The 10,928-nt window shown below is 55.7% G+C and overlaps 1 protein-coding gene across 1 annotated transcript in view; it reads left to right on the plus strand.

Annotated features, from left to right (window-relative positions):
• cc2d2a (coiled-coil and C2 domain containing 2A) overlaps positions 1-10,758 on the plus strand; it is a 32,311-nt gene extending 21,553 nt beyond the window's left edge. The window contains exons 25-39 of the mRNA XM_030372173.1: positions 2,220-2,234; positions 2,473-2,640; positions 3,064-3,169; positions 3,352-3,455; positions 3,772-3,868; positions 4,825-4,923; positions 5,431-5,607; positions 6,442-6,645; positions 6,758-6,847; positions 7,054-7,167; positions 7,529-7,663; positions 8,308-8,430; positions 8,608-8,666; positions 9,267-9,444; positions 9,951-10,758. Coding sequence (XP_030228033.1) covers positions 2,220-2,234; positions 2,473-2,640; positions 3,064-3,169; positions 3,352-3,455; positions 3,772-3,868; positions 4,825-4,923; positions 5,431-5,607; positions 6,442-6,645; positions 6,758-6,847; positions 7,054-7,167; positions 7,529-7,663; positions 8,308-8,430; positions 8,608-8,666; positions 9,267-9,444; positions 9,951-10,139 — 1,858 coding nt within the window. The 3' untranslated portion in view covers positions 10,140-10,758. The remainder of the gene's footprint in view (positions 1-2,219; positions 2,235-2,472; positions 2,641-3,063; positions 3,170-3,351; positions 3,456-3,771; positions 3,869-4,824; positions 4,924-5,430; positions 5,608-6,441; positions 6,646-6,757; positions 6,848-7,053; positions 7,168-7,528; positions 7,664-8,307; positions 8,431-8,607; positions 8,667-9,266; positions 9,445-9,950) is intronic.
• The last annotated feature ends 170 nt before the right edge of the window (positions 10,759-10,928 follow it).

The raw sequence follows: 10,928 nt of genomic DNA on the forward strand, positions 1-10,928 counted from the left end.
CTGACAACTGTATCTCTGACCACTGTATCTCTGACGACTGTATCTCTGACGACTGTATCTCTGACCACTGTATCTCTGACGACTGTATCTCTGACAACTGTATCTCTGACTACTGTATCTCTGACCACTGTATCTCTGACGACTGTATCTCTGACGACTGTATCTCTAATTACTGACGACTGTATTGAGTACTGACGACTGTATTGAGTACTGACGACTGTATTGAGTACTGACGACTGTATTGAGTACTGACGACTGTATCTGAGTACTGACGACTGTATTGAGTACTGACGACTGTATTGAGTACTGACGACTGTATCTGAGTACTGACGACTGTATTGAATACTGACGACTGTATTGAGTACTGACGACTGTATTGAGTACTGACGACTGTATCTCTAATTACTGACGACTGTATTGAGTACTGACGACTGTATTGAGTACTGACGACTGTATTGAGTACTGACGACTGTATTGAGTACTGACGACTGTATCTCTGACTGCTGCTTCTCTCTAACTATCTGTAAACTCTAACTTCTGGTCTTCCTCCCTCCTCGTTGGGCCCGTCTCCGTGGAAGAGGCGGGGGCTGAGGGGTTGCGTGTTGAACGCTGACTCTAATACGCTCCTCGGACGTGTGTGTAGTCCCGCTAGGACTCAAGAGAACGATCTCTCCCCCTCTAACCACTGCTGCCCCTGGTGTTGACCTCTGGGTACTCCTTCAGACCCCCCCGTGTCAGACCCCCCCCCCCAGTGCCAGCCCCCCCCCCCCCCCCCCCCCCCCCCGGTGTCAGCCCCCCCCCCCCCCCCCCCCCCCCCCAGGCTCAGTCCGTCTGATGGCGAGCAGATGGTGTCCTCCTGGCGCAGCGACACCTCACAGGGTCACCTCAATCAATTAGAATAGTGTGGAAAATAGACTTGATTTAAATAATTCAATTTAAAAAGTGAAACTCCTTATATCACATCGATTCATTACCAACAAAGGGAAACATGTCCAGCCTTCATTTGTGTTCATCGTGATGGTTATGGCTTACAGCTCATGGAAACCCCAAACTCAGGATCTCAGAAAATGAGTGAGTGAAATGAATGAGCTCTCCCACACTGCTCTGGTGGATTGAGATGGTTCAAGGTCGTCTCCCACACTGCTCTGGTGGATGGAGATGGTTCAAGGTCGTCTCCCACACTGCTCTGGTGGATTGAGATGGTTCAAGGTCGTCTCCCACACTGCTCTGGTGGATTGAGATGGTTCAAGGTCGTCTCCCACACTGCTCTGGTGGATTGAGATGGTTCAAGGTCATCTCCCACACTGCTCTGGTGGATTGAGATGGTTCAAGGTCATCTCCCACACTGCTCTGGTGGATTGAGATGGTTCAAGGTCGTCTCCCACACTGCTCTGGTGGATTGAGATGGTTCAAGGTCGTCTCCCACACTGCTCTGGTGGATTGAGATGGTTCAAGGTCATCTCCCACACTTCTCTGGTGGATAGAGATGGTTCAAGGTCGTCTCCCACACTGCTCTGGTGGATTGAGATGGTTCAAGGTCGTCTCCCACACTGCTCTGGTGGATTGAGATGGTTCAAGGTCGTCTCCCACACTGCTCTGGTGGATTGAGATGGTTCAAGGTCATCTCCCACACTTCTCTGGTGGATAGAGATGGTTCAAGGTCGTCTCCCACACTGCTCTGGTGGATTGAGATGGTTCAAGGTCGTCTCCCACACTGCTCTGGTGGATTGAGATGGTTCAAGGTCATCTCCCACACTTCTCTGGTGGATTGAGATGGTTCAAGGTCGTCTCCCACACTGCTCTGGTGGATAGAGGTGGTTCAAGGTCGTCTTCCTCCCAGCATGCGGTCCCAGTACAGGAGCCGGCCGCTGGTTTCCCCTCCAGTGCGATGGTGCAGATGGTGCAGATGTGGTCAGGCGATGGGCGCTGGGGCAGGTGGGCTCCAGCCGAGACCCTTTAACCCCTCATCTCCCTACGGCGTGTGGGGCGGCGTGTGGGGCGGCGTGTGGGGCGGCGTGTGGGGCGGCGTGTGGGGCGGCGTGTGGGGCGGCGTGTGGGTGAACGGGTGACCGGGTGAACGGGTGAACGGGTGACCGGGTGAACGGGTGACCGGGTGACCGGGTGACCGGGTGACTGGGTGAACGGGTGAACGTGAGCCAGTGTTGTGGCAGCGGTATATCCGTCCATTCACCGTCTGCTGTCTGTTGTTTCCCTCACAGTGGCGCAGGGCCCGGGTATGTGCCTCTCTTCTACTCTGTGTCTCTCGTTGCCCTCTGACCCCGACGTGACCCTTGACCCCTGATCCCTCCAGCCCTCTACGTGTCCTAGCTCGAGTCGAGTCAGCGGTGAACCCGAACCCTCGTCCTTCGTCACGTCTCCTCCCTCGTCTTCAAACCCCCTCCCTGTCCCGTCTCCCCCCCCCCCCCCGGTAACCATGGCGCCCTAACACCCTTCTGTTGTCACGGCGACCAGCATCCTGGGGCTGAACCTGTTCAAGCTGGCCGAGCCCAAGCGGCCGCTGAAGCCGCAGCGCAAGGAGAGGAAGAAGGTGACGGCGCAGAACCTGACGGACGGAGACATCCGGCTGCTGGTCAACATCATCAGGGCCTACGACGTGCCCGCACGCCGCCCCTTCAGCAGGTAGGCCCCTACCTACGACCTCTGACCTCTGACCTACGACGTGCCCGCACGCCGCCTCTTCAGCAGGTAGGCCCCTACCTACAACCTCTGACCTACGACCTCTGACCTACGACTTCTGACCTACGACGTGCCCGCACGCCGCCCCTTCAGCAGGTAGGCCCCTACCTACGACCTATGACCTCTGACCTACGACGTGCCCGCACGCCGCCCCTTCAGCAGGTAGGTCCCTGTCCTACGACCTCTGACCTACGACGTGCGCGTAGGACGCCCCTTCACCAGGTAGACCCCTGACATACGACCTCTGACCTAGGACCTACTACCAGCCAGTACGACCCCCCTTCAGTAGGTAGGCCCCCCACCGCCCCGCTCTGACCTCTGACCCTTCGCTCTGACCCCTGACCTGACCCCTGTGTGATGTTCCAGCAGGCCGCCGGCGCCCGCCAGGCCGGGGGGCCCCTCCTTCAGCGAGTCGTTCGCCGCCCCCCCGCCCCAGAACCCCGCCCAGGGCAGCGATTGGCTGCTGAGCCAGGTAGGATGGGTTTCCTAGCAACAGACATCATCTTCCTACACCTGGTGGGCGGCAAGTCAACTGTGTGTGTGTGTGTGTGTGTGTGTGTGTGTGTGTGTGTGTGTGTGTGTGTGTGTGTGTGTGTGTGTGTGTGTGTGTGTGTGTGTGTGTGTGTGTGTGTGTGTGTGTGTGTGTGTGTGTAGGTCAGGCCCTTCGTGGAAGTGTCCTTCCAGAGGACGGTCCTCCAGACGTCCCCTGCTGAGGGGCCAAACCCCTGCTGGAACCAGGAGCTGGAGCTCCCCTTCAGGTACAGGGGGGTACTGCAGGCTACTGTACAATACAGGAGCTGGAGCTCCCCTTCAGGTACAGGAGGGTACTGCATGATACTGTACAACAAAGCACAGTAGAGTACAGTTGAGAAGAATACAGTACAGTAGAGTATGATGCAGTAGAATACAGTACACTAGAGTATGACACAGTAGATAACAGCACAGTAGAGTACAGTACGATATGATACAGTAGAGTAGGATACAGTAGGATACAGTCGAGTATGGGACGTGTTATGTTAGTTTGAGGAGGGCTGTAGGGTGTATCGTGTCTCATGGTCTCTCGTTCTCCTCCAGCGCTCCGAACGGGGACTACAGCACCACGGGGCTGCAGGCCGTGAAGGACGTGGTCTTCATCAACCTCTTCGACGAGGTGCTGCAGGAGCTGGGAGTGGTGAGGAAGAGGCGCCGCAAGGACGGCTCCACGCTAACACGCTACTGTCTCCTTAATGTGTCTAGTGCTAAGCTAACACGCTACTTTCTCCTTAATGTGTCTAGTGCTAAGCTAACACGCTACTGTCTCCTTAATGTGTCTAGTGCTAAGCTAACACGCTACTGTCTCCTTAATGTGTCTAGTGCTAAGCTAACACGCTACTGTCTCCTTAATGTGTCTAGTGCTAAGCTAACACGCTACTGTCTCCTTAATGTGTCTAGTGCTAAGCTAACACGCTACTGTCTCCTTAATGTGTCTAGTGCTAAGCTAACACGCTACTGTCTCCTTAATGTGTCTAGTGCTAAGCTAACACGCTACTGTCTCCTTAATGTGTCTAGTGCTAAGCTAACACGCTACTGTCTCCTTAATGTGTCTAGTGCGAAGCTAACACGCTACTGTCTCCTTAATGTGTCTAGTGCTAAGCTAACAGGCTACTGTCTCCTTAATGTGTCTAGTGCTAAGCTAACACGCTACTGTCTCCTTAATGTGTCTAGTGATAAACTAACACGCTACTGTCTCTTTAATATGTCTAGTGCTAAACTAACACGCTACTGTCTCTTTAATGTGTCCAGTGCTAAGCTAACATGCTACTGTCCCTTTAATGTGTCTTGTGCTAAGCTAACACTCTACTCTCTCTTTAATGTATGTACTTCTACTCTCTAATGTATGTAGTAATACTCTTTAATGTATGTAGTCCTACTCTTTAATGTATGTAGTACTACTCTTTAATGTATGTACTGCTACTCTTTAATGTATGTAGTCCTACTCTTTAATGTATGTAGTCCTACTCTTTAATGTATGTAGTCCTACTCTTTAATGTATGTAGTCCTACTCTTTAATGTATGTAGTCCTACTCTTTAATGTATGTAGTACTAGTGTAGTACTGCAGTAACCCTGTACGGGTGTCTGGTCTCCAGGACGACGCGGAGGGCGGGCGGTCGATCCACACCCGGGTGGAGCGCCACTGGCTGGGCTCCGTCAAGATCCCCTTCAGCACCATCTACTCCCAGGCCCGGGTGAGGCCCCGCCCCTAGCCCCGCCCCTCCCCCACCACGCCCTCCACCTCCACCACAGCACCACTAGCATGTTCTATAAACCCCCACCTTACTGTGGTCACTATCTCCCCGCTTCACTGTGCTAGCACTAGCATGTTCTATAAACCCCCACCTTACTGTGGTCACTATCTCCCCGCTTCACTGTGCTAGCACTAGCATGTTCTATAAACCCCCACCTTACTGTGGTCACTATCTCCCCGCTTCACTGTGCTAGCACTAGCATGTTCTATAAACACCCACCTTACTGTGGTCACTATATCTCCGCTTCACTGTGCTAGCACTAGCATGTACACTTCACTGTGCTAGCATTAGCATGTTGGCATGCCAAAGGGCAAAGACGCGGGTAGCTCAATGCATGCTAGCACTACAGCATTAGTAATGGTGTGTGAGTGACGATCCGGCCATGTGGTGGTCATAGCTGCGTGCTGATTGGTCCGCTGTACGGGGGGGCGGGGTCTGTGTGGGCAGATCGACGGGACCTTCAAGGTGGACACGCCGGCGGTGTTGCTAGGCTACAGCAAGGAGCGCAGCCATGGCGACGGCGGCGGCTACGACACGGTGCGCAGCCTCAGCGAGGGAACCTTCCTTACCGTCTTCATCACCATGGAGCCGCAGCTGGTGCCTGGAGACACCGTCAGGGAGAAGGTGGGGCACCACGTCAGGCTACGTCAGGCTACATCACGCGAGTCAGGCTACGTCACGCTTCGTCTCTTTATGCTGTTAAACTGAGGCTGTTAGTTCATGTTTACTAAGGTGTTAATTAAACATTATTTAAAAAGATTATCCCTAACCATCACTTCTACATAATGCTTAGTCATAAACTCATGTTAATTAATTACTAGAAATTGGTCAAATGTTAATTAAGTGAATTGTAAGTTGTATTGTTGATTAATGGCTATATATAATGGTTATTTAATATATGCATGGTGAAGGGTGCAGACCTTGATGCAAGAGGATGCGATCAATGTGAGACGACCTTTACTCCTAGTGCCTGTGGCTGGGGTTAGAGGTCAGAGGTCAGAGGGGTTCTGGTATCGCTGATGGTTGTGTGAGCTGTGACCTCTGCCCTCTGCTCTGATGCTGCGTAGCTAAAGGACGAGAAGGTAGGCCAGGTACTTCACCCCCCTCTGACCTCCCTAGACCCCCCCACTGACCTCCCTAGACCCTCCCCCTGACCTCCCCTCTGACCTCCCCCTGACCTCCCTAGACCCTCCCTCTGACCTCCCTAGTCCCTGCCCCTGACCTCCCTAGACCCTCCCCCCTGACCTCCCTAGACCCTCCCCTTGACCTCCCTAGACCCTCCCCCCTGACCTCCCTAGACCCTCCCCTCTGACCTCCCTAGACCCTTCCCTCTGACCTTCCTAGACCCTCCCCCCTTATTCATGGAGCAGCTAACCTAGTGCTAGCATGGAGCTAACCTAGCGCTAGCGTGGAGCTAACCTAGCCCTAGCGTGGAGCTAACTGCGGTCCTGCCTGTAGTTTGACAGCCAGGAGGAGGAGCGTCTGCTGCTGGCGTCGGAGCGGTTTGAGAAGGAGGCGGGGCTTAGCTTCCCCGACCGGCCCTGCCTCACCTCCGTCATCGACATCAGCGGCAAGATGGTGTTCATCACGCGCTTCATACGGCCCCTCAACCCCCCCCCGGAGCTGCTGGACGCCTTCCCCAACAGCCCGCAGGACGCCACGGTCAGTACAGCCTGAACTCTGACCTGTAACCCCTGAACTCTGACCTCTAACCCCTGACCTCTAACCCCTGACCTCTGACCCCTGACCTCTGACCTCTCACCCCTCCTCCCAGGACCTGGTGGCCCGGTTCGTGTCCCTGGTCCCGTCGCTCCCCGACAGCACCTCCTTCTCCGGGGCCTGCGACCTCTGGAGCACCAGCGACGTGAGTCGTACACATTAGTCAACCGTTAATTAACTAAGGTAAGTGTAAGGTAATGCTTATGACTGCATTGACCATTGTTAACTAATGGTTATCTAATATATGTACGCTTATTGTAAAGTGAATTAAATAATAATGAAATCCCATCCCTGGGAGCTCTGGCTGAGGGGCGGGACCGAGCTCAATACTGTACTTCCTGTTTCCTGCAGCAATTCCTGACGCTGCTGGCGGGCGACGAGGAGGAACACGCTGTGCTGCTCTGCAACTACTTCCTGTCCATGGGGAAGAAGGCGTGGCTTATCATCGGCACCGCCATACCAGAGGTGGGGAACCTCCACCTTACTGTGGTCAGATGTAGAACCTCCACCCTAATGTGGTCAGGGGGGGACCTCCACCTTACTGTGGTCAGGGGGGAACCTCCACCTTCCTGTGGTCAGGGGGAACCTCCACCTTCCTGTGGTCAGGGGGAACCTCCACCTTCCTGTGGTCAGGGGGAACCTCCACCTTCCTGTGGTCAGATGTAGGACCTCCACCTTCCTGTGGTCAGGGGGAACCTCCACCTTCCTGTGGTCAGATGTAGGACCTCCACCTTCCTGTGGTCAGGGGGAACCTCCGCCTTCCTGTGGTCAGGGGGAACCTCCACCTTCCTGTCCCCTGGGCCCGCTGACCCTCCTCTTTGCCCAGGGCCCAACGGCGTACGTCCTAACCCTGGAGCAGAGCCGCTTCCTGATCTGGAACCCCAGCAGCGGCCACCACTACGGGCAGCACGACACCTTCTGCCCCCTGCAGGCCGTGGGCTGCCTGGTCAGCGCCGACAACGTAAGACTACCAGGGGCCTCGCTGCTCGCTGCACTCACCCTACCCCTACCCCTACCCCTACCCTCACCCTCACCCTCACCCTACCCTCACCCTACACATACCCCTACCCCACACCCTCACCCTACTCTCACCCTCACCCTACCCCTACCCTCACCCTCACCCTACCCCTCACCCTCACCCTACCCCTAACCCTCACCCTCACCCTCACCCTCACCCCTCACCCTACCCTCACCCTCACCCTACCCTCACCCTACACATACCCCTACCCTCACCCTACCCTCACCCTCACCCTACTCTCACCCTCACCCTACCCCTACCCTCACCCTCACCCTACCCCTACCCTCACCCTACCCTCACCCTCACCCTACCCTCACCCTACCCCTACCCTCACCCTACCCTCACCCTCACCCTACCCCTACCCTCACCCTACCCTCACCCTCACCCTACCCTCACCCTCACCCTACCCCTACCCTCACCCTACCCCTAACCCTCACCCTCACCCTAACCCTCACCCCTCACCCTACCCACACCCTACCCCTACCCCTAACCCTCACCCTACCCCTAACCCTCACCCTCACCCTCACCCTCACCCCTCACCCTACCCCTCAGCCTACCCCTCACCCTGGGGGTCTGTGCTCCACCAGGTGTGGTTCAACATCCAGGAGCACGCCTCCCCCATGAGGATCAGTCTGGACGTGGGGAAGGCCCACCTCTGGAAGCCCTTCTTCTCCCGCTCCTTCCCCCACCCCGGCCTGGCCAGCGTCCAGGTCAGTCCCCTGTCTCCTAACGAGGCCTCCTGCCTCCTAACGAGGCCTCCTGCCTCCTCATGAGGTCTCCTGCCTCCTCAGAGGTCATGGAGATGCCTCCTGTCTCCTAACGAGGTCTCCTGCCTCCTCATGAGGTAGGAGTGAGTTTCATTCCGTGTGGTGTCTGGTTCTCCTCAGCCCCCGGAGCTGCTCTACCGTCGCTCAGACCGCGCCGCCGCCGCAGAGCTCCAGGAGAGGTAGGAGCACTCACACCCTCTCCTCCACCCGCTCTATCTCCACCCTCTCCTCCACCCGCTCTATCTCCACCCTCTCCTCCACCCGCTCTATCTCCACCCTCTCCTCGACCCATTCTATCTCCACCCTCTCCTCCACCTTCTCCTCCACCCTCTCCTCCACCCTCTCCTCCCCCCTCTCTATCTCCACCTTCTCCTCCACCCTCTCCTCCCCCCTCTCCTCCCCCCTCTCTATCTCCACCCTCTCCTCCACCCTCTCTATCTCCCCCCTCTCTATCTCCACCCTCTCTATCTCCACCCTCTCTCCTCCACCCTCTCCTCCCCCCTCTCTATCTCCACCCTCTCTATCTCCACCCTCTCCTCCCCCCTCTCTTCCCCCCTCTCTATCTCCCCCCTCTCTATCTCCACCCTCTCTATCTCCACCCTCTCTCCTCCATCCTCTCCTCCCCCCTCTCTATCTCCCCCCTCTCCTCCACCCTCTCTATCTCCACCCTCTCTCCTCCACCCTCTCCTCCCCCCTCTCTATCTCCCCCCTTCTCCTCCACCCTCTCTCCTCCACCCTCTCCTCCAGCAGCCGTCTGATGACTGTGTCCTCCTCCCCAGGATGGAGAAGGTCCTGAAGGAGAAGCTGATGGAGTGGCGGCCGCGGCAGCCCACCCGCTGGAACCGCTACTGCACCTCCACGCTGCGCCACTTCCTGCCCCGGCTGGAGCTCAGCGGGGGGCGCGACCCGGACGACCAGCACCGCCTGGAGCTGCAGGCCCTGCTGGGGGACTACCGGGTGAGTGGCCCTGGGTTAGTGAGTCTGGGCCCCGGGTTAGTGAGTCTGTCCCCGGGTTAGTGAGTCTGGGCCCGGGGTTAGTGAGTCTGGGCCCCGGGGTTAGTGAGTCTGGGCCCGGGGTTAGTGAGTCTGGGCCCCGGGTTAGTGAGTCTGGGCCCCGGGTTAGTGAGTCTGGGGAAAACTGTGTTAGTGTTTCTGTGTTCTCTGTACTGTCTAACCCCTACCTGCTCCTTAACGACCTGTCTCTGTACTGTCTAACCCCTACTTACTCCTTAATGACCTGTCTCTACTGTCTAACCCCTACTTACTCCTTAATGACCCGTCTCTACTGTCTAACCCCTACTTACTCCTTAATGACCCGTCTCTGTACTGTCTAACCCCTACCTGCTCCTTAATGACCCGTCTCTGTACTGTCTAACCCCTACCTCCTCCTTAATAACCTGTCTCTGTACTGTCCAACCCCTACCTGCTCCTGAATGACCTGTCTCTGTACTGTCTAACCCCAGATCTCGGGGTTCCCCCTCCACCTGCCGTTCTCCGAGCTGCGCCCGGTGGTGGAGGCGGTCTTCAGCACGGGGGTCCACAGCGCGGAGGCCTCCAACGTGGAGTTCGCCCTGGCCGTGTACGTCCACCCCTACCCCAACAACGTGCTCTCCGTCTGGGTGTACCTCGCCTCACTGCTGCGCTCCAGGTAGCCCGGTTGGCCCCGGGCTGCTTCCACACACAAGAGAGCATTAATGCTACAGTGCTGCTTTTATACATGTTACTTACTGTAGGCCTATGCTAGCACTAGCGCTGCTGTACTGCTTTATATAGCGCTAGCACTAGCATTACCACACTACTTTGTTTAGCGCTAGCATTACTGTACTGCTTTTACACAGCGCTAGCGCTAGCATTACTGCACTGATGTTGTACAGCGATAGCGCTAACGTTACTGCACTGCTTCTGTATGTCACATAGGCATCAGGTTATATTGCTAATAGCCACCAGGTGGCGTTCCTCACGTTATTGCTTTTATATACAAGGGTTACTTTTTTATAACATTTTAACCACCAACTAGCCAGAGTATATTTTGTGGGAGTTTCAGGACAGATTATGTATAATAATGTATGATTGGGTTCTCATAACCTCACATCATGTGTAAACATTGTTTTTCTAAACTTATTGCTTTGTAATATAGTCGTTTATACCACACCTGTACGACTTGTCTCTCCCTCATCAGCACCACACCTGTATGACTTGTCTCTCCCTCATCAGCACCACACCTGTACGACTTGTCTCTCCCTCAGTGGGCACACCTGTACGACCTGTCTCTCCCTCATCAGCACCACACCTGTATGACTTGTCTCTCCCTCAGTGGGCACACCTGTACGACTTGTCTCTCCCTCATCAGCACCACACCTGTACGACTAGTCTCTCCCTCAGTGGGCACACCTGTACGACTTGTCTCTCCCTCATCAGCACCACACCTGTACGACTTGTCT

Source organism: Gadus morhua, chromosome 12 (assembly GCF_902167405.1).
Source record: "Gadus morhua chromosome 12, gadMor3.0, whole genome shotgun sequence".
Taxonomy (NCBI): domain Eukaryota; kingdom Metazoa; phylum Chordata; class Actinopteri; order Gadiformes; family Gadidae; genus Gadus; species Gadus morhua.